General features: G+C 29.2%; 1 protein-coding gene across 2 annotated transcripts in view; it reads left to right on the forward strand.

The window, feature by feature from the left end:
• Proc-R (Proctolin receptor) overlaps nucleotides 1-25,357 on the forward strand; it is a 148,374-nt gene that overhangs the window by 97,661 nt on the left and 25,356 nt on the right. Inside the window, exons 2-3 of one of the 2 annotated variants that reach the window (XM_073979252.1) lie at nucleotides 5,973-6,022; nucleotides 13,533-14,491. In XM_073979252.1, the coding sequence (XP_073835353.1) occupies nucleotides 14,370-14,491 (122 nt within the window). In that variant the 5' untranslated portion in view covers nucleotides 5,973-6,022; nucleotides 13,533-14,369. The remainder of the gene's footprint in view (nucleotides 1-5,972; nucleotides 6,023-13,532; nucleotides 14,492-25,357) is intronic. The other variant, XM_073979253.1, reaches the window with a different exon arrangement.

The following is a 25,357-nucleotide window of genomic DNA, read 5'->3' on the forward strand; positions in this document are numbered from 1 at the left end:
AGAACACCTTCAGTTGGAACTAAAAAGTACAAATACGAATAACAACTTTTTTAGTCTTACGAAGTCCAAAGTTCCACCAGAAGACAAGTCTAACGTCTTTTACAAAGTGAAATGCAATGGTGACGGCTCCTACATATGTCATAAGGTATATGTTGGGACAACAAAATCCAAGCTTAAAACTAGGTTAAGTGCACATAAGTCGGACCAGAAAGCAAAAAACAGACCTATGGAACAAAAAACTGCACTTGCCGCCCATTGTGCTCTTACAGGACACACTCCTAACTTCAAAAATGTGGACATTTTAACGCAAGAAAATAACTACAAGCGAAGATTTATGCTAGAAATGCTCCACATAATAAATATTCCGGCAGAAAATCGGATGAATTACAAGACAGACACAGACCACTGTGCGCAAATCTACAGAAACTTGATAGAAAAACATCAAAAATTTTAGTTGGAAAGTAATTGTGAAAAGATGAGGATTACAAAATAAAACAAATGTAATTATTGTTATCCAAACAAATTTTTTGTTAATGTTTTTTTATAAAAATGTATTTTGTTCTTTTTAAAGATTAAATCCCTGATGATGGTTGTCGGAGATGACCGAAATATCGGAAAATAAAAATAATATTAAAAACAAAATAAAATGTTTTTAATTTGCTCACCTCAAGCCAAAAAATAAAAATTATAAAAAGCCAAGGACTCGAACACACATAGTCACCAATTTACATTACCTGGTTTCACTGGTGGTAAAGCAGATCTTCAGACGTATCGACTATGTAATGGCTTCTCTGTCCTAGAACTTTTCGTTTTTCAAATGCAAATGTATTTAATACATTTACGCGGATATTTGGCCGCTGAAATGTATTTTCTTCACGACAAAAGCTTTTTTGCGCTGCCTTTCATTAATTTTTAATTTTTTTGTTATTTTCACCAAATCTAAAAATTGTTGAAAACATTTCTGAAAATATTGTTTGAAAATTTTAGAATAACTATAATTATTTTAAAAACTCCAACAAATAACTTAAGGTATAATTAAAAACACCTAAAAAAAATTTAAAAATATTTTTAAGTTTTGCTAAAATAATTAAAATATTTATTTGATTAAAAAAAGAAATAAAATGATAGTAAAAAGGCTTCAAAAATACTTCACAACTGCAAATTTGCAATAAGGTTAGTATATATACAAATTTTCAAACTCAGCATTTGTCTAGCACCACCTCTAAACATGCCTGATGATATTGGTTGGATGTGTGTGGACTTCGTTAGATATCACTTTTTCAATACAAACCTCCTTAGGTTATGATAGCTCAATTAATTCAATCAAATAAAACTATCACAAATAAGAGACCTTCGTCCTAATAAGACAACAATTAAATAAAACTTCATAGCATTAGCCCGGCTGCCCCGGCATAGGTTTGAAAACAGAAAATGTTGTGGAGGTCTTAGCGTTCTAAGTCGCTGTCAATCTATCAAACTTCCGAACTGGAAGGCATTACAATTCATGAAGAAAATATTCGATTGTATATGTGTGTGTGTATTGAAGAAGGATTTTATGAAGACCTGAGACACTAGGCTGACTTGATAGTAAAAAGGCTTCAAAAATGTTTCACAACTGCAAATTCGCAATAAGGTTAGTGTATATACGAGTTTTCAAACTCAGCCTTTGTCTAGCACAACATCTAAATATGCCTGATGATATTGTTCGGCTGTATGTGGACTTCGTTAGATATCACTTTTCCAATACAAAACTCCTTAGGTCATGATAGCTCAATTAATTCAATTAAATAAAAAAAGCAAAATAATTTTTCAAAGCTTTTTATTATCTTTATGTAAATGTAAATGTTGACATGTTTTAGTTTTGTACCATAAAACAATAAGAAAAAAATCTGCATTTTAATAGACAAAAATGTATGTACATCATCAAAGTATGGAGTCGCATTGTGCAACACATCATGCAAAGAGTAGTGGTTGTTTCATTTAAAAGACAAAGCGCTAAGTACGCACTTATTATTTTTATATTCGTATAATAAAAGAAATTAGATAACATGCATACTAGGGTTATGTTTTTGATGAGTTTTCACCTAAGATTAGATAAAATCATAATTATAAGCTCAAAAAGCTCACACACGAAGTCATTTGACAATTTTCTATATGACCTTTTTTGACAAACTTCGATTTGGTCCAAACTTTGCACATCGTATTATTCCTTCTAGATATAGATCGGGTTCGAATATGGATTATGTAGGTCCACTCCTTCGGGTACCTCCCACACAAAATTCGGAAAAAGTGAAGTTTAAGAGCACCTCTCGGATTGTTTTGCAATTTTTTTCAGTAAGTTGTACTTGCGGCTCCCTTTACGACTTTACAATTTTTTTTTCTTGCGCAAGGCCATACCTCCTTAGATATTGGCCTAAAAGCTCCAAGAAACCCTGACGACACCAACCAAAATGGCAAATCCGCATGATAATTCTCGCAGGGAGTTTCTGATTGGTGCAGATTTCGCACATCGTGCTATTTCATCCAGTCATGTATCAGGTTGGATTATAGATTGTATCGGTCCACTCCTTTGGGTACCTCCTACACAAAATTCGGAAAGAGTGAAGTTTAAGAGCTCCACTCGCACTGTTTTGACTCTTTTTTCAGTAGGTTGTTTTAGCGGCTTCCCTTACGACGGTACAATTTTTTTATTGCGCAAGTCCATACTTCCTGAGATATTGGCCTAAAAGCTCCAAGAAACCCTGACGGCGCCAACCGAAATGGCATATCGCAGGGAGTTTCTGATTGGTGCAGATTTCGCACATCGTGCTATTTTATCCAGTCATGGATCAGGTTGGAATATAGGCTATATCGGTCCACTCCTTTGGGTACCTCCCACACAAAATTCGGAAAAAGTGAAGCTTAAGAGTTCCAAAACCCTGCCAGCACATACTAAAATGGCAATTGTGTAAGATAACTCTAAAACTTTTTCATTTTTTTTTCAATCTTAGTTTAACGTAATTTAATATTTTGAGTCCTTTATGAAGATGTTTGGTTACTACAAATGTTTATATGTCAATCATTTGGTATAGCCCCACATTACGGTACATACATATTTAATACAAAATCAATATATTTTATATAAGGCATAGTTATTGTGTTTGGTTTGGTTTTGTTGTTTTTTTGTCAGTGGCTGAGGGTATATCTCCGTCAGCACAGCGGACTGATACTTCCTTACTTGTTTTTAGCTCAAATGTATTTAATACTTTCATGACACAATTAGTGTCCTTTCTAATGCCTAAACATTTTAAATTAAATACAATTTAATAACGGACACTAAATGATATTTAATAATGTTTTTTCTCTTTTATATTGGCCAACTATAAAAGGAACAAAAATTGATTTTTTTAAAAATTTTTAGAGGACCCTATAAGCAATAAACGTGGATTTTTTAAAGAATATTTTTAGAGGGTGGTCTGAACAATAAACGTGGATATTTTATTTGATATTTTTTGAGGGTGATCTAAACAATAAACGTGGATTTTTTAATGAATATTTTTAGAGGCTGATCTAAACAATAAACGTGGATTTTTTAATGAATATTTTTAGAGGGTGATCTAAACAATAAACGTGGATTTTTTAAAGAATATTTTTAGAGGCTGATCTAAACAATAAACGTGGATTTTTTAAAGAATATTTTTAGAGGCTGATCTAAACAATAAACGTGGATTTTTTAATGAATATTTTTAGAGGCTGATCTAAACAATAAACGTGGATTTTTTAATGAATATTTTTAGAGGCTGATCTAAACAATAAACGTGGATTTTTTAATGAATATTTGTAGAGGGTGATCTAAACAATAAACATGAATTTTTTAAAGAATAGTTTTAGAGGCTGATCTAAACAATAAACGTGGATTTTTTAATGAATGTTTTAAGAGGTTGATCTAAACACAAAACGTGGATTTTTAATGAATATTTCTGGAGGCTGATAAAAACAATAAACGTGGATTTTTTATTTAATATTTTTATAAACGTGGATTTTTAATGAATATTTCTGGAGGCTGATAAAAACAATAAACGTGGATTTTTTATTTAATATTTTTATAAACGTGGATTTTTTATTTAATATTTTTATAAACGTGGATTTTTTATTTAATATTTTTATAAAAGTGGATTTTTTATTTAATATTTTTGTGAACGTGGATTTTTTATTTAATATTTTTAGAGGGTGATCTACACAATAAACGTGGATTTTTTAATTAATATTTTTAGAGGGTGATCTAAACAATAAACGTGGATTTTTTAATTAATATTTTTATAAACGTGGATTTTTTTATTTAATATTTTTATAGACGTGGATTTTTTATTTAATATTTTTATAAACGTGGATTTTTTATTTAATATTTTTATAAACGTGGATTTTTTATTTAATATTTTTATAAACGTGGATTTTTTAATTAATATTTTTATAAACGTGGATTTTTTTATTTAATATTTTTATAAACGTGGATTTTTTATTTAATATTTTTATAAACGTGGAGTTTTTATTTAATATTATTATATTAGTGGATTTTTGATTTAATATTTTTATAAACGTGGATTTTTTATTTAATATTTTTATAAACGTGGATTTTTTATTTAAAATTTTTATAAACGTGGATTTTTTATTTAATATTTTTATAAACGTGGATTTTTTATTTAATATTTTTATAAACGTGGATTTTTTATTTAATATTTTTATAAACGTGGATTTTTTATTTAATATTTTTATAAACGTGGATTTTTTATTTAATATTTTTATAAACGTGGATTTTTTATTTAATATTTTTATAAACGTGGATTTTTTATTTAATATTTTTATAAACGTGGATTTTATATTTAATATTTTTATAAACGTGGATTTTTTATTTAATATTTTTATAAACGTGGATTTTTTATTTAATATTTTTATAAACGTGGATTTTTTATTTAAAATTTTTATAAACGTGGATTTTTTATTTAATATTTTTATAAACGTGGATTTTTTATTTAATATTTTTATAAACGTGGATTTTTTATTTAATATTTTTATAAACGTGGATTTTTTATTTAATATTTTTATAAACGTGGATTTTTTATTTAATATTTTTATAAACGTGGATTTTTTATTTAATATTTTTATAAACGTGGATTTTTTATTTAATATTTTTATAAACGTGGATTTTTTATTTAATATTTTTATAAACGTGGATTTTTTATTTAATATTTTTATAAACGTGGATTTTTTATTTAATATTTTTATAAACGTGGATTTTTTATTTAATATTTTTATAAACGTGGATTTTTTATTTAATATTTTTATAAACGTGGATTTTTTATTTAATATTTTTATAAACGTGGATTTTTTATTTAATATTTTTATAAACGTGGATTTTTTATTTAATATTTTTATAAACGTGGATTTTTTATTTAATATTTTTATAAACGTGGATTTTTTATTTAATATTTTTATAAACGTGGATTTTTTATTTAATATTTTTATAAACGTGGATTTTTTATTTAATATTTTTATAAACGTGGATTTTTTATTTAATATTTTTATAAACGTGGATTTTTTATTTAATATTTTTATAAACCTGGATTTTTTATTTAATATTTTTATAAACCTGGATTTTTTATTTAATATTTTTATAAACCTGGATTTTTTATTTAATATTTTTATAAATTTGGATTTTTTATTTAATATTTTTATAAACGTGGATTTTTTATTCAATATTTTTATAAATGTGGATTTTTTGTTTAATATTTTTATAAACGTGGATTTTTTATTTAATATTTGTAGAGAGTGATCTAAACAATAAACGTGGATTTTTTAATGCATAAAATTGATTCAGTTTTTTTCACGACAACAATTAGTGTCGTTTTTCATGTCTGCATATTTCAAATTAAATACAATTTAATTACGAGCACTAAATGGTATTTAATAATGTTGTGTTTTTTTCTCTTTTATAGTTGGCAGCTATAAAACAACAAAAAATCAAAATTGTTTTCCTATCTGAAAGGTAATGTCTAAACAATTTCAATTTCACTAAAAACATCATTTCATGGCATTTGCCAGCAGGCAAATGTGAGAAAAAAGTGATTTGTTTAAAATAATGAAGAACAACAACAACAACTAACATAAATTTCAAAAATAGTACTCAGCAAGAAAATGCATAAATATGCACGAGAAAAACGAAACGAGGGTCAGAGTCAAAGTGGCGCCAAAAATTTTGAGGCACACGAAATAGAAAAAAGTGAAATGAACGCAAGGCTTTTTTTGGCAGTGGCGCCAAATTGAAAATAGTTTCTCATACGTCGCCTAATGAATTTTGTATTAATTTCCTGTTTAGCAGCCCCTCTCTTCTCCTCCTCCTCCACTAACCCCCCTTCCATGAATCGATCAACATATTTTGCTTTTCAACATTAATAATAATGAAAATCATAAACAATATTTTTATTAATATGTAAACATATTCAATGTAAACATACCTACCCTTGCCCTCCATTTGGCCTCCCTCCACCTTTGCCATGTTTGAAAAATTTATGGCATCCATCAACAGTTTGTTAGTTTTTTTCCTGATATTCTCAGCCTCATTGATGTGTGTGTGTGCGTGTGACAGCTGAGATATTCATGTAATTAAATTGATATGTTTTTGCCATATAAAAATTTAAAATTTTTTATTGATGTTTAGTGATTATACCCTACATGAGGTAGAATGGGTTCTGGGAGTTTTAAAAAATAAAATCCTATATTTTTAGATAGGAGATATGGAACCTCCATAAGGAAGTTTTACATGCGTGGAGTTTTATTTTGTATTTGGGAGTTTTATTTGGTTTAAATTTTCCGAAAATGATTGTTTAAACACCAACTACGAAATTTTGTGGGCAAGATGGTCATTCTAACCTTTTCACAACGTTGCCTCCTTTGAAAACATATTCTGAAATAAAATCCATTTTTATTATTCGAATATTCCGCGTAAAACAATATTCCCAATAGATCACTTAAAACAATCAATAAATCACCAACTAATTGCCTTAATGAATTCAATCCAGTTTTTTGAAAAACTCAATTGAAAAGTGATTAATATTTTTTCCAACAAACACACACACACACAAACTTACATATAAATGAAAAACAAAATCAAAACTCACAACGAATACTTAAGTGGGTCAGTTTTCAAACAAAAGAAAATCCGCACAAATGCTTGAATGAAAGACGGAAAACACTATTGAAATGCCTAAGCAGATAGATTTCAATCAAATTTCAAAATAAATTGCAAATAATACGTCAATGTGTTACATGTGTTTATAGTGAAGGCTGAATGGCATTAATAATTGCATTACATATTTTTTTTAATTTCGAATAAAATGAAAATTACATTCCACCCGTATGTAGCCTTTGAAAGCCCTGACATGTAATAATTAGCATATCCTCTGTATTGCGAATGAATTTTAATTATATTGTTTGATTGATGGAATGAAATATCAGAGCAAAATATCGACATTTTATAAAAGTGTCAAGAAGAAATAACATGAGATATTGCGATTTAATGGAAATAATTGTTTGACATGTAAGGCAATTTAATTAAGGCGGGAAAATGTTACGTTTATTGGATATCAATGCGTATGATTGATGTTAGCATTCATACGCCATCATTTACTGCATTTATAATAGTAAGAGGTTGGATTTTTCACAGATTTATTTTAAGCTCCAAACGAGAATTTTTAAAGAATATTTTTTTCCACAAACTTGGAATTTTTAACGAATATTTTTTCGTGGATTTTTTAATTTTTTTTTCTGGGAAAATATTTAAAAGAAATTCACTATTCTGGAAGATAATAATTTAGAAAAAATTCAAATTTCTGGAAAAAATAATTTTTAAAAAAAATTCACTTTTCAGATTTTTTTATCATACTTCTCTTTTCTGGCAAAAATAATTTGAAAAAAATCATATTTCTAGAAAAAATAATTTTGGTTTAAATATATACTATTCTGCAAATTCATTTTTTCAAATTCCTTTATGGAAAAGGTTTTTAAAAAAAATACATTACTGCAAAAAAAAAAAAAAAAAAAAAACAAGTAAAAAGTCGTTAAGTTCGGCCGGGCCGAACTTTTTATACCCTCCACCATAAAATAGTCTTAATTAAAATGGAATAATTAGGGTCCTTTCACAATTTTAGGTGTAACAACTTTTCGACAATGGATAGACTTCTACTGCCTCCCACTATTGCTTAAATTACACTGTGAACACAAATGTTGGGGCAGAGATAATTCTTTTTGGAGATTAAAGCCCTTGGTGTGTGTATATTAAAAACCCCGAAGGACAGATGCGCCGTGAGTCGAACTTCCGCGTTATGGCGTGATGAAGTTTTTGCAAGAGACCCTGTAAGCCATCATGAATTAGAATTATATCTTTGTTTGTTGTTTTTGTAGAGCACTTAAGCAACAGTGAACAAAGATATAACGCTAATTCCTGATGGCCCACAGGTTCTCTAACAAAAATTTCATCACGCCATAACGCGGAAGTTCGACTCACGGCGGATCTGTCCTTCGGAGTTCATAATATACTCACCAAGGCCTTTCTTCCCCAAGAGGAATTTTCCGTGCCCCAGACTTTTACCTCCATTTTGTTGCACAGTGTTATCTAATCTAATCCAAAAAATGTGTTCAGCTAGGTGAAAGGTACCACCTACGGGGCTATATCAAAGAGTCAACTTATCTTTAAATTTTTTGCGGAAAAGTTTTACCGTTATATGGGGGCTATACCAAAACATTGACCTATGGTGACGACGTTTGGTGGAGATGTTTCATGACCACTGAGAACCTTAAATGGCAAATTACAGCTAGTTCGGTTAAAAATTTTAGCTAAAATTCTCAAAATGCCGAAAATCGGTAGGTTCCGTTATATGGGGGCTATACCAAAACATGGACCTATGTCGACGATGTTTGGTGGAGATATTTCATGACCACTGAGAACCTCAAATGGCAAACTACAGCTAGTTCGGTTAAAAACTGTAGCTAAAATTCTCAAAATACCGAAAATCGGGAGGTACCGATATATGGGGGCTATACCAAAACATGGACTTATGTTGACGATATTTCGTGGAGATGTTTCATGACCACTGAGAACCTCAAATGTCAAATTACAGCTAGTTCGGTTAAAAATTGTAGCTAAAATTCTCAAAATACCGAAAATCGGGAGGTACGGTTATAAGGGGACCATACCAAAACATGGACCTATGTTGACGATGTTTGGTGGAGATGTTTCATGACCACTAAGAACCTCAAATGTCAAATTGCAGATAGTTCCGTTACAAATTGTGGCTAAAATTATCAAAATACCGAAAATCGGGAGGTATCGTTATATGGGGGCTATACCAAAACATGGACCTATGTTGACGATGTTTGGTGGAGATATTTCATGACCACTGAGAACCTCAAATGGCAAATAACAGCTAGTTCCGTTACAAATTGTGGCTAAAATTATCAAAATACCGAAAATCGGGAGGTACCGTTATATGGGGGCTATACCAAAACATGGACCTATGTTGACGATGTTTGGTGGAGATATTTCATGACCACTGAGAACCTCAAATGGCAAATTACAGCTAGTTCGGTTAAAAATTGTAACTAAAATGCTCAAAATATCGAAAATCGGGAGGTACGGTTATAAGGGGACCATACCAAAACATGGACCTATGTTGACGATGTTTGGTGGAGATGTTTCATGACCACTAAAAACCTCAAATGTCAAATTGCAGATAGTTCCGTTACAAATTGTGGCTAAAATTATCAAAATACCGAAAATCGGGAGGTACCGTTATATGGGGGCTACACCAAAACATGGACCTATGTTGACGATGTTTGGTGGAGATATTTCATGACCACTGAGAACCTCAAATGGCAAATTACAGCTAGTTCGGTTAAAAATTGTAGATAAAATTCTCAAAATACCGAAAATCGGGAGGTACCGATATATGGGGGCTATACCAAAACATGGACCTATACCCATATCCTTTAAGATATAAGTTTGTTGATCACTAGAAACCCTAAGTGCCAAATTATAGCTACTTCGGTCTGCAAATGTGGCGAAGAACGTCAAAATACCTCAAATCCGGAGGTACCGTTATATGGGGGCTATACCAAAGAGTGGACCGGTATATCCCATCTTCGAACTTGACCTGCCTATGGAAAGAAGACCCTCGGGTGCAAAATTTCAGCACTCTATCTCAATTATTGCGGACGCTAGAGTGATTACAACAGACGGACGGACAGACGGACATGGCTAGATCGTCTTAGAATTTTCTTCTGATCAAGAATATATATACTTTATAGGGTCGCAAATGATTAGTTCGATGTGTTACAAACGGAATGACAAACCTAATATACCCTCCATACTATGGTGGAGGGTATACAAAAAAAAAAAAATCTTAAAAAAATCCACGCTTTTGGGAAACATATTCTTCTAAAAAGCCACGTCTATAGAAAAAAAATCTTTTTCAAAGAAAGATTGTGAAAAATATTTTTGAAAAAAAAAATATTCTTTAACAAGTAAAAACGATGTTAAGTTCGGCCGGGCCGAACTTGTTATACCCTCCACCACAAGTTGTATTGAAGTAAAATGGAATAATTAGTTTCCTTTCGTGTATGAAGAAGACTTAATACTAAATTTCAGCAATTTCGGTAAAACAACGTCGATCTATACCGACAAATTTCTGACGGAAAGTTTTTAGGCTCAAAGAAGACTTAATACCAAATTTCCTATATTTCGGTAAGAGAATGTGACTTAAACCTAAAAAATACCGAAAATTAAGAAGTACGCTTCTAATACTGTTCTGGAATATTTTATAACTCTTGGAAGACGAAATAACGAATTTCAGCCATTTCGGTTGGATATTGACGTCACAATCTTCAGTATTACGAAAATCGGGAGGTACCGTTCTATGGGGGCTATATGGAAACGTGGACCTATACCGACGAATGTTAGTCAGAAATGGGGCAGTATGAATGCGTGGACCTGTACAGACATATTTCTGACGAACAGTTTTATATCACATTGAAGACTAAATACCAAATTTCAGCCATTTTGGTGGAATAAGAAGGCGTGGACCTATACCGACAAATTTAAAGCGGAGTTTGAGTACCCCCAACGAAGTCTAAATACCAAATTTCAGCCATTTCGGTGTGATAATGAAGCTAAAACCTTCAAAATACCGAAAATCGGGAGGTACCGTTCTATGGGGGCTATATGAAGGTGTGGACCGATACCAACAAAATTCTGGGGGAAAGTTGTATACCCCTAAAGAAGACTACGTACCAAATTTCAACCATTTTGGTAGGATAATGAAGCTAAAACCTTAAAAATACCGAAAATCGGGAGGTACCGTTCTATGGGGGCTGTATGAAGGTGTGGACCGATACCAACAAAATTCTGGGGGAAAGTTGTATACCCCTAAAGAAGACTACGTACCAAATTTCAGCCATTTTGGTAGGATAATGAAGCTAAAACCTTAAAAATACCGAAAATCGGGAGGTACCGTTCTATGGGGGCTATATGAAGGTGTGGACCGATACCAACATAATTCTAAGGGAAAGTTTTATACCCCTAAAGAAGACTACGTACCAAATTTCAGCCATTTTGGTTGGATAATGAAGCTAAAACCTTCAAAATACCGAAAATCGGGAGGTACCGTTCTATGGGGGCTATATGAAGGTGTGGACCGATACCAACAAAATTCTGGGGGAAAGTTGTATACCCCTAAAGAAGACTACGTACCAAATTTCAGCCATTTTGGTAGGATAATGAAGCTAAAACCTTAAAAATACCGAAAATCGGGAGGTACCGTTCTATGGGGGCTATATGAAGGTGTGGACCGATACCGGCAAAATTTTTCGGGAAAGTTTTATACCCTTAAAGAAGACTACGTACCAAATTTCAGCCATTTTGGTACGATAATGAAGCTAAAACCTGCAAAATACCGAAAATCGGGAGGTACCGTTCTATGGGGGCTATATCAAAACGTGGACCGATATATCCCTTTTTCAATACCAACCATCCTGCAAGTAATAAAAACTTCTGTACCAAATTTTGACTCTCTATCTTTAAAATTGCGAGCTGTATCTTGATTTCAACAGACGGACGGACTGACGGACGGACGGACTGACGGACGGACATGGTCAAATCGACATAGAATTTTATGCTGATCGATAATATATATACTTTATAGGGTCTCCGACGAATATTTCGATGTGTTACAAACGGAATGACAAATTTAATTATACCCCCCATATGGTGGAGGGTATAAAAAATATATTTCTTAAAAAATCTTGAAAAATATTGTTTAAAAAAATCAGGTTTCTGGAATAATATTTTTTAAAAAATTCAGGTTTCTGGAAAAATATTTTGTAAGAAATCCAGGTTTCTGGAAAAATATTTTAAAACAAATCCAGGTTTCTGAAGAAATATTTTTTTAAAAAACCAGGTATCTGGAAAAATTGTTTAAAAACTCCAGGTTTCTGGAAAAATATTTTTTAAAAATATTCACGTTTCATGATTTTTTTTTTAAATGCAGGTGTCTGGAAAAATATATTTAAAAAACAAGGTATCTGGAAATTTGTTTTTTTTTTTAAATCCAGGTTTCTGGAAAAATATCTTTCAAAAATTTCCACGTTTCTTGAAAAAATATTTTTTTTTTTTAAATTAAGAACTAAAATAGCAATATTCAATAAAAATCCACGTTTGTGGAAAAAATATTTTTTGTTTTTTTAATTAAGAACTAAAATAGCAATATTCAATAAAAAATCCACGTTTGTGGAAAAAATATTCTTTTAAAAAATCCACGTTTGTGGAAAAAATATTCTTTTAAAAAATCCACGTTTGTGGAAAAATATTCTTAAAAACTCCACGTTTGTGAAAAAAAATTCTTTGAAAAATCCACGTTTGTGGAAAAAATATTTTTTTAAAAAATCCACGATTGTGGAAAAAATATTTTTTTAAAAAATCCAGGTTTGTGGAAAAAAATATTTTTTTAAAAAATCCACGTTTGTGGAAAAAAATATTTTTTTAAAAAATCCACGTTTGTGGAAAAAATATTCTTTTAAAAAATCCACGTTTGTGGAAAAAATATTCTTTTAAAAAATCCACGTTTGTGGAACAAATATTCTTTTAAAAAATCCACGTTTGTGGAGAAAATATTCTTTTAAAAAATCCACGTTTGTGGAAAAATATTCTTTTAAAAAATCCACGTTTGTGAAAAAAATTTTCTTTATGAAATGTGCATATTGAGACCTATTGTTTCTCGTTTTGTTTACACCATGCTGTAAACAATTCCCAATATTTATTTGTGTCTATAAATCTCTAAAGCGGAACCTGGGTAGATAAAATACAATAACCTCTTTTTATGTGCATATTAAGAAAATAAACAAAAATGTAAAAACAGGAACAGAATTTTAAACAAATTATATGTTGTTGTTATTATTGGTTTTAATTTATTTATCGGTTGTTTTCGATTTTTTATTTCTATTTATAGCTCATTGGAAAGGCATTTAAGACAATAATGGAATGAATTTGGCAACAGCCAAAAAGAAGAAAAAAACCATTAAATAAGTTGGAGCTAATTTGAGTTTAATGAACCATTACCTCATGAATTTGTTATGCAAAAAGAACGCGACACACACACCTACAATTTTGATAAGCAAAAAAGGGTAAACTTTTGCAAGGAGACAACTATTAGCGAGCGTTGTGGCAGTACCATTAACCTTTCTAACATTTGGAATATTTGCTAAAACTTTTTGCGAAAAAAATTAAATAAAAATTTCTTTTCACATTTTATTGTGAATATTTGCAAATGCTTTTCTCTTTGCTGGCAAAATGGCAAGCATTATGGTTTTGAGTGGCAATTGTCAGGCATGGCCCCAACAATAATAACAATGTTGACGATGATGATAATAGCAACCTGAAAGAAAAACAGAAACAGCATTTGGGAATTTCTACTTAAAGTTTTCAATAACCATATAACAACAACAACAACAGCAGCAGCAGAAGAAGAAATCTAAATACAAACAACCAGCAATAATAATAGCTGAACAGCAAAGAAATAACATTTCAAGATATTGCAAAAGACAATAACAACTACCGCATAACAACACAGCAGGCAAATTGCAATTGAGGTATCATTAGAAACGCTATAAACTCGCTTACTCGCTGGCTCTAGGGTATTTGGCAGAACTGGAGAAAACAAATACCACCAAAGTTTGTGGAGTTGGAAAAAAGTGCAACGTTAGTTAAACAGTTTTGCAGCTAGCCTGATATCCATTTGGACACAATAGTCATTTGGCCAACAAGCATTCTCCGAAGTAGCATCACCATGGTACACATCAGCGATGAAACAGTAAACGAAGTGCGTCATGTGGTGCAAAAGATATTGGTACCATGCATTTTTGTTATTGGCGTTTTGGGAAACTCTGTCAGCGTTTATGTTTTGACAAGGTAAGTTTGCAACTTTTGGTTTTGTTTTAACAATAGAAGGATGTATGAAAAGTATTATTAAAATAAAGGGATTTTATATTGGAATCAAAACATTTTGGTATTCAAAATTAAAAGATTCAAATGACGTATGAGTGATATTCATTATAATTGTGGGGATTTATAGCAATCATACCCCACACTGATGGAGACTAATGTGGCCTCCAAAACATTTCAGAAATGACCAAATAAACCCGAAAACTTATCATTCCAGTTGCTATACCCTATTCATCTCTCTTCAAGCCTACCTTTGAATGTTTATTTTATTCCCTACCACATGTGATTCGCTGTTCACACAATTTCCATGGACAATAAAAAGAGGATTTTTAGCCAAAGTTTGATATTCAAGTTTTATCCAACAAAAGGATATTATTATTGACATGCAGAACTGAACATTGCATTCGAATTGTTTGCCAATGATGCCATAACCTTACATTGTGTTTTTTTCTCGCTCGCTCGAAATTCATATCCTCCAAGGGTTACACATAACATCAAAGAAAACAAAACATACTGTCAGTTATGTAAACTTTTTAGGGAACGTGTATCGTTACAAAATGAGATATAAGCATTAAAGGGATTCAAGGAGATGGAATCAATAAAAGGATAATAAGGGCAATATTCAATAACAGAAAATTTGTGGATTTTTTAAACAATATTTTTTCCATAAACGTGGATTTTTTAAATAATATTTTTTCCATAAACGTGGATTTTTTAAAGAATATTTTTTCCACAAACGTGGATTTTTTAAAGAATATTTTTTCCACAAACGTGGATTTTTTAAAGAATATTTTTTCCACAAACGTGGATTTTTTAAAGAATATTTTTTCCACAAACGTGGATTTTTTAAAGAATATTTTTTCCACAAACGTGGATTTTTTAAAGAATATTTTTTCCACAAACGTGGATTTTTTAAAGAATATTTTTTCCACAAACGTGGATTTTTTAAAGAATATTTTTTCCACAAACGTGGATTTTTTAAAAAATATTTTTTTTAAACGTGGATTTTTTAAACAATATTTTTCCCATAAACGTGGATTTTTTAAACAATATTTTTTCCATAAACGTGGATTTTTTAAACAATATTTTTTCCATAAAACGTGGATTTTTTAAACAATATTTTTTCCATAAACGTGGATTTTTTAAACAATATTTTTCCATAAACGTGGATTTTTTAAACAATATTTTTTCCATAAAACGTGGATTTTTTAAACAATATTTTTTCCATAAACGTGGATTTTTTAAACAATATTTTTTCCATAAAACGTGGATTTTTTAAACAATATTTTTTCCATAAACGTGGATTTTTTAAACAATATTTTTTCCATAAACGTGGATTTTTTAAACAATATTTTTCCATAAACGTGGATTTTTTAAACAATATTTTTTCCATAAAACGTGGATTTTTTAAACAATATTTTTTCCATAAACGTGGATTTTTTAAACAATATTTTTTCCATAAAACGTGGATTTTTTAAACAATATTTTTTCCATAAACGTGGATTTTTTAAACAATATTTTTTCCATAAACGTGGATTTTTTAAACAATATTTTTTCCATAAACGTGGATGTTTTAAAGAATATTTTTTCCATAAACGTGGATTTTTTAAAGAATATTTTTTCCATAAACGTGGATTTTTTAAAGAATATTTTTTCCATAAACGTGGATTTTTTAAAGAATATTTTTTCCATAAACGTGGATTTTTTAAACAATATTTTTTCCATAAACGTGGATTTTTTAAACAATATTTTTTCCATAAACGTGGATTTTTTAAACAATATTTTTTCCATAAACGTGGATTTTTTAAACAATATTTTTTCCATAAACGTGGATTTTTTAAACAATATTTTTTCCATAAACGTGGATTTTTTAAACAATATTTTTTCCATAAACGTGGATTTTTTAAACAATATTTTTTCCATAAACGTGGATTTTTTAAACAATATTTTTTCCATAAACGTGGATTTTTTAAACAATATTTTTATTTCGGTTAAAAATTGTAGCTAAAATTCTCAAAATACCGAAAATCGGGAGGTACCGATATATGGGGGCTATACCAAAACATGGACCTATGTGGAGGATGTTTCGTGGAGATGATTTATGACCACTGAGAATCTCAAATGTCAAATTACAGCTAGTTCGGATAAAAATTGTAACTAAAATGCTCAAAATACCGAAAATCGGGAGGTACGGTTATAAGGGGGCCATACCAAAACATGGAACTATCTTGACGATGTTTGGTGGAGATGTTTCATGACCACTGATAACCTCAAATGTCAAATTGCAGATAGTTCGGTTACAAATTGTGGCTAAAATTCTCAAAATACCGAAAATCGGGAGGTACCGTTATATGGGGGCTATACCAAAACATGGACCTATGTTGACGATGTTTGGTGGAGATATTTCATGACCACTAAGAACCTCAAATGGCAGATTACAGCTAGTTCGCTTAAAAATTGTAGCTAAAATTCTCAAAATACCGAAAGTCGGGAGGTACCGATATATGGGGACTATATCAAAACATGGACCTATATCGACGATTTTTCGTGGAGATATTTCATGACCACTGAGAACCTCAAATGTCAAATTGCAGATAGTTCGGTTAAAAATTGTGGCTAAAATTCTCAAAATACCGAAAATCGGGAGGTACGGTTATAAGGGGGCCATACCAAAACATGGAACTATCTTGACGATGTTTGGTGGAGATATTTCATGACCACTCAGAACCTCAAATGGCAGATTACAGCTAGTTCGCTTAAAAATTGTAGCTAAAATTCTCAAAATACCGAAAATCGGGAGGTACCGATATATGGGGACTATACCAAAACATGGACCTATGCCCATATCCTTTGGGATATAAGTTTGGTGATCACTAGTAACCCTAAGTGCTAAATGATAGCTAATTCGGTCTGCAAATGTGGCGAAGAACGTCAAAATACCTCAAATCCGGAGGTACCGTTATATGGGGGCTATACCAAAGAGTGGACCGATATAGCCTATCTTCGAACTTGACCTGCCTATGGAAAAAAGACCCTCGGGTGCAAAATTTCAGCACCCTATCTCAATTATTGCGGACGCCAGAGTGATTACAACAGACGGACGGAGAGACGGACATGGCTAGATCGTCTTAGAATTTTATCCTGATCAATAATATATATACTTTATAGGGTCGCAAATGATTAGTTCGATGTGTTACGAACGGAATGACAAACTTAATATACCCTCCATACTATGGTGGAGGGTATAAAAATATTTTTCAATTTCGAAATATATTTTCCCATCTTGACTTTTTATACCCTCGCCGTTAGGCTAACGAGGGGATATACTCTTTGATACGACCAAAAATGTGCCTCATCAAAAAAAGGTTTTATATCCCAAGTATTTTGGGACGAAATCTGTTTCAGACAATTTGGAGTCGATTTAGCCATTTACGTCCGTATGTCTCTCTGTCTGGCTGGTGCGCACAATGACTCTTGAGCGGATCAACCAATTCGAACCTAATTTTTGCACCCAAAATAGTGAACCGCTTTTGGGTAACTCCCCTACAAAAGTTCAAAATTTTCTGTAACTGTGAACCGTAACTCTCGAAGGAAACAATCGATTTGGTCCAAACTTTGCGCATCGAATTATTCCCTCCAGACATATTCTAGGTTCGTTTTATTTGATTTGCCATTGTTTCTCTAGTGTGGTATATGCTATGTTTACGAGTATCACTGTTTGAATACGTCCTTACATCCGATTTGATCTTTTCCAGGGCTAGACAAATTTTTTTGTCGAGCAACATCAAGTGTAGAAGAAATCATTTAAAAATAATATAAGTTTTCTCTTTGTAATCACTGTGCGTATGAGTGTTGTCGTTAGTCATACGTTTCGGAGTGCATGTAGCATCCAATCACCTAAAATTAATAATTTGTAATTCATATTACATATAAGTATTATATTTTTTCATTTCTTAGTTTTATGAAAAAATAAATATCATCTTCACTTCAATCATACCTAATATTGGTTCGGAATCCTAGTTTTTCCTTTAAATCCCCTTAGAGTTTTTTCCCCTGGCCATTTATATTTCAATGGAAATACTTGAAGATATTTTTAAATGACATTCAATACCTAAACGGTTTAAAAATAATTTTTCCTTGAATTTATATTTCTTTCTCCACCTTTAAACTGGGGGAAAGGTAGTTTCCACGACTTTTCCTGTAATTTGTTTCTTTCAACATTTCGTTTACAATAAATGTTAGTGGGTATTACTAATGGAAGGGCAATTTAGATCATTGAAGGTAAGGAATAAAAAAAAACAAGAAGAAATTGAGATGGAATCTATACGGAATAAGTAGTAACATAAAGAGAAAATTGTAATGAAGACGTGTTTGTAACTTCCATGGAAGAAAGCAAAAAAAAAAAAAAAAAAATACTACAACAGAAAAATAAATAATAGGGGGTGACCTCCCATAGCGAAGTTCTCAAGGAACCAAAGGTTATGAATGCATGCGAGACGTATGGCTCAGCGTGCTGCTCTCAAGCAATCAAATGTTATGCGTTCATGTTGCTGAATTAGAGTGATGCGAATGGCTGCGTGTAAAAGTGAAAAAGGAGAACCGTTTATATAAAAACTTATTGACAAATAAATAAATTTTAATAGAAAAACTATTAGGAAAGTAGAAAGTAAAGATGCCAATCTATAACACAACAATGAAGGGGGAATTACAAACCAAAGAAGGGAGTGAAATAAGTAATTGACGTTCATGAATATGGAAGTTATAAACATAAACATCAACTTGTTATGGCTGAGGTAATTGAAAGCTTGGAGTAATTTTTTTATAAGAGGAAATAAGAAATGAGAGACACATTTAACAATAAATAAATAAATTTTAAAGAGTATAAATATTTTTCTTTCAATCATTGTGGATTTGCTAAAGCATTTTTTAAAGGCAGATTTTTTAATAAACGTTTATTTTCTAAAGAATTTTTAATTTTTTTTAAAGAATATTTTTTCCATAAATGAGGGATTTTTAAAGATGTTTTTTTATAAACGTGGATTTTCTAATGATTTTCTTTTAATAAACGAGGATTTTTTCAAGATTTTTTTCAAAAACGAATGAATTTCTGGATTGTGGATTGTGAACGTTGATTGTTAAAAAAAAAAATTTTGTCCCAAATATACGTGAATTTTTTCTAAAATATTTTTTCCAAATAAACGTGGATTTTTTTATAATATTTTCCACGTTTATGGATTAAAAAATATTGTTCTTATAAACGGGAATTATTTATAGACGGGATTTTTGTAAAAAAAATATTTTTTCATTTTTACATAAACGTGGATTTAAAAAAAATAGTCCTTAAATAAACGTGGATTTTTAAGAAAATATTTTTAAAATAAAAGTGGATTAAAAAAAATTAAATAAACGTGGATTCTTAAAAAATATATTTAAAATATTATTATTTTAAGATAACAATATTATTTTTAAGATAACAATATTTTTATATGTAACTTGGAGTAGTTTAATTTGTAATTTAATTATAATCGGCCCTAGGGCTTAAAATTGCATTCACTGAAAGAATAAAATAAAAAAAATAAAAAAGAAATAAACGTGGATTTAAAAAAAAAACATATTGTTTATATAAACGTAGATTGTTAAATTTTTTTTAAATAAACGTGGATTGAAAAAAAATTAAATAAACGTGGATTTTTAAAAAAAATATTTTTTTAATAAACGTGAATTTTTAAGAAAATATCTTTTAAATAAACGAGGATTTAAAAAAAAATTTAAATAAACGTGGATTCTTAAAAATATATATTAAAATAAACGTGCATTTAAAAAAAATATTTTTTAAATAAACGAGGATTAAAAAAAATTAAATAAACGTGGATTTAAAAAAAAAAAATATTTTTTAAGCAAACGTGGATTTTTAAAACATAAATTTTAAATAAACGTAGATTAAAACAAGTAAGAACAGACTATAGTCGGACGGGGCCGACCATGTGATACCCTATACCACTAAACGCGTCTTCTTGGGATAAAGTTATAAGATGTGCATTAGAAATTTTACCAATTTTCACACAAAAGTTTTGATCAATTTAACCCGCTAAATATTATCCGATCATACCGTTGACTTGCACGCTACTTCTTCATCTCAAACCAAAACTACGTTTAAAATTTCGCGCCGATCGGACTATTATTGCGACCTACAGAGCGGCTACAAAATCGAGCAAAAATTTTGTTTTTGGTCCATTTCATCCCTTTAACATTTCACGATCATCGCCAAAAACTAATCAGTTCTATTCTGGTCCAAACCCGACCTCCATACTAAATTTCGTGACAATCGGTCCATAATTGCGGCCTCTAGCTTGATTACAATTTTTAATGGACGGACAGACGGACGGACGGACGGACGGACGGACGGACGGACACACATCGCTAAATCGCTTTATCTCGTCGAGATATGAAGTTTGGTATACCACATGAGGGGTCTACGACGAATATTTCGCGGCGTTACATGAATTTTTGGGAAAACAAACTTATTATACCCTTTTCCACATTGTGGTATAGGGTATAAAAATATTTTTTAAATAAACGTAGATTTAAAAAAAAATATTTTTTAAATAAAGTAGATTTAAAAAAAAATATTTTTTAAATAAACGTGGATTTTTAAAACATAATTTTTAAATAAACGTAGATTAAAAAAAATATTTTTTAAATAAACGTAGATTAAAAAAAAAATATTTTTTAAATAAAGTAGATTTAAAAAAAAAAATTTTAAATAAACGTGGATTTTTAAGAAAATATTTTTTAAATAAACGTGGATTTTTAAGAAAATATTTTTTTAAATAAACGTGGATTTTTAAGAAAATATTTTTTAAATAAACGTGGATTTAAAAAAATATTTTTACAATAAACGTGGATTTTTATAAAATATATTTTAAATAAACGTGGATTCAAAAAAAAATAATATTTTCAATAAACGTGGATTCAAAAAAAAAAAAAATAATATTTTCAATAAACGTGGATTCAAAAAAAAAAATATTTTTTTCAATAAACGTGGATTCAAAAAAATATATTTTTTTTAAATAAACGTGTATTCAAAAAATATTTTTTTAAATAAACATGGATTTAAAAAAAAAAAACATATTATTTACATAAACGTAGATTGTTAAAAAATGTTTTTTAAATAAATATCGATTTTTTAAACGAATATTTTTAAATAAACGTGGATTTTTAAAACAATATTTTTAAATAAAGTGGAATTTCAAAAAATATTTTTTAAATATACGTGGATTAAAAAAAATATTTTTTAAATTAACTTTGATGTGAAAAAAAATATTTTTTAAATAAACGGGGATTTTTAAAAAATATTTTTAAATAAAAATATTTCCTTAATAAATGTTGATATATATTATATAACATTTTCCACGTTTATGGATTAAAAAATATTTTTAAATATTTTTAAATAAAAATATTTTCTTAAAAAATGTTGATATATTATATAATATTTTCCACGTTTATGGATTAAAAAATATTTTTTTTATAAAGGGGAGTTTTTTAAAAAATATTTTTTCATTTTTACATAAACGTGCATTTAAAAAAATATTTTTTAAATAAACGTGGATTTAAAGAAAAATTAAATAAACGTTCTTTAAAAATGCTATATTTACAATAATTACGTATGTATCGGTTTGGAAATAAATTTTCGAGATAAATGTGGTTGTGTCTTCGACCTTACCTATTCTTTTAGGGCCCACAGACTTGCCCACGTCCAGTTTGTAAATATGTTACATCTACAAAACTGCTGAACCGATTTTGCTGAAATTTTCAGAAAATATACAGGAATGGCTACGGTGAAAACAGGGTGCATATTTTCTTGAATTTCGAAGGGGGCAGTGTACTTCCCTTTGCGATATTTAAAAAAACGGCACATTATTCATAAATAAAAATGTCGTCATAACCCAAATTAGTTTTTGGTCAAGGATAGTGCCAATAATTGTTGATAACTATCGGATAGTATTTAGCGTGTAAAATGTACCATAACTTAAGTGGGAAAAATATTCAAATTTATTTTTTATTAATAATTTAAATTCTGGGGTCATATTCGGACAATTTACGAAAACTAAACTTGAAAACGAACTCTTGACCTTTCCCTTGATGCAAATTATATCAATGAAACTGTTATATAAAGGAGCTACTGTTTAACATCACGGTGCGCCTGAAGCAACATTAAATGGAAGGTGCTTACACCTGGGAAGTTTTTGCGCATTCTGAAACTACAATTTTCCATTACAAAAAATAATAAACGTGAATTTTCTAAAGATTTTCTTTTAATAAACGTCGATGTTTTTAAGAATATTTTTTTTCCAAACAAACTTGAATTTTTTACAGAAAATTTGTCTAAATAAACGTGATTTTGAAAGAATCCCAAATAAACGGGGATTTTTAAAGAATACTGTTTTCAAATAAACGTGGACTTTTTTAACGAATATTGTTCCCAAATAAACGTGGATTTTTAAATAAAAGTGAATTTTTTTTAAATATTTTTTTCCAAATAAACCTGGATTTTTTAAAATATTTTTTTTTCCAAATAAACGTGATTCTTTTTAATTATTTTTTTTTTTTTTTTAAATAAACGTGGGGTTTTAAATATTTTTTTCCATATGTTTTTTTTTTAAATTATTTTTTCCAAACGTGGCTTTTTAAAATATTTTTTCCCCAAATAAACGTGGATTTTTTAAAATATTTTTTCCCAAATAAACGTAGATCTTTTAAAATACCTTTTTCCAAATAAACGTGGCTTTTTAAAATATTTTTTTCCCAAATAAACGTGGCTTTTTAAAATATTTTTTTAAATAAAAGTGGATTTTTTAAAATATTTTTTTTTTTCAATTTTTATGGATTTTGTTTAATATTTATTCCAAATAAAAGTAGATTTTTTTTCTAAAATATTTTTCTTCCAAATTAATGTGGATTTTTTTCTAAAAATATATATATTTTTTTTCAAATAAACGTGGATTTTTTTCTTAAAATATTCTTTTTTCAAATAAACATTATAACAATCTGGTGTCGATTGTTCAGGAAAACACAAATGAGGATTGATGTAAACTGCCGGACGGACAAATTGTCTCATTGTGATCTTATCTGATAGTTACCATAACGTGTTAGAATGGAGATCACCCCTTGTGATCTTATCTGATGGTTATGTAACGCGTTAGAATGTAGATCACAAACTGAGCGATTTTATTGAATTTTGTTCTAGCCTAAGTACTAATCGTGAGAAGAAATAGTAGGGCGTTAATAGTTTACAGTTGCATAAAATGGTATATCGAAAGTAAGAATTAATGGGTTGTTTTACAAGAGTAGTAGAATAAATTATTTACATAGTTGCATTCTGTCAGTTAACTTTAAAATACAATGAATCAATCACAATGGGGAATTGGAATATTTACAAACTCACAATGACAAAGGTACAAAACTATGAATATTGTTACTATTGAAATGTACAGGGCATTAAAGTGTAATTATTGAAATATGGATTGCTTCAACATGGATTTTTTTAAAAAATATTAAATAATCGTGGATTTAAAATAATTAAATAAACGTGGAATGAAAAAATTTTAAATAATCGTGGATTTAAAAAAAAATTAAATAAACGTGAAAATAAAAAAAAAATAAATAGACGAAGATATTAAAAAAATATTTTTTTAAATAAATGTGGATATTTAAAAAAAATATTTTTTTTAAATAAAAGTTGGTTTTATTTTTTAAATAAACGTGGATTTTTTAAAAAAATATGTTTTATTTAAACGTAGATTTAAAAAAATATGTTTTAATTAAACGAAGATTTTAAAAAAATATGTTTTAATTAAACGTAGATTTTTATAAGAATATAAAAAAATAAAAGTATAAACGTTGATTTTTATCCAAATATTTTTTTCATATAAACGTGGATGTAAAAAAATATTTTTTTAATAAACGTGTATTTTATAAATATTTTTTAAATATTAAAATTAAATATATTTTAAAATAAACGTTGTTTAAAAAAATATTTTAAATGAACGTGGATTATTAAAAATATTTTTTAAATTAACGTGGATTTTTAAAAATATTTTTTAAATTATTTTTGTACTTTTTGTTCGGCTTTAGGTCCTCTTTTCAATAAAACAAAATTCTATTTGTTTTTATTTACTCTGTTTATTTCCAATATTTCGGACGTCTTCGACGACCATCATCAGGGATCTTTTTTGATTAACATAAAAACAAGAATATTAATTATATAAATTAAAAACAAAATTACAAAACAATATTTACTTTTTGGTTTTTATTCAACTAACAACAACTTTCATCCTATGTGACTGGTGGTGTTGAACTGAAGTTTTTCTCATTTTTCTGATGTTTTTGGATGACGTTTCGATAAATTTGTGCACAGTGTTCTGTGTCTGACTTATAGTTTATTCTTTTTTCTGTGGGCGTATTTATTATATGGAGCATTTCTAATATATATCGACGTTTATAATTGTCCTCCTGAGTCAAGATTTTGACGTCCTTAAAATTTGGAGTGTGCCCTGTTTTGGAACAATGTGCTGCTAAAGCAGTTTTTTGTTCAAGTGGTTTGTTTTTGGCCTTTTGATCAGACTTGTGGCCACTGAGTCTGGTTTTTAATTTAGATTTTGTTGTGCCAACATATACCATTTGGCATATGTTGGACTTGTCTCCATCACATTCTATCTTGTACACTAAATTAGATTTTTCATCGTTTGATATTTTTGATTTTGTGTTGCTGAAAAACTTATTGTTTGTGTTAGTACTTTTTAAAGCTATTTGGTACTGTTCTTTGTTGTACAA

The sequence above is a fragment of the Musca autumnalis genome, unplaced genomic scaffold (genome assembly GCF_047663935.1).
Source record: "Musca autumnalis isolate F117 unplaced genomic scaffold, ASM4766393v1 scaffold_3, whole genome shotgun sequence".
Lineage (NCBI taxonomy): Eukaryota > Metazoa > Arthropoda > Insecta > Diptera > Muscidae > Musca > Musca autumnalis.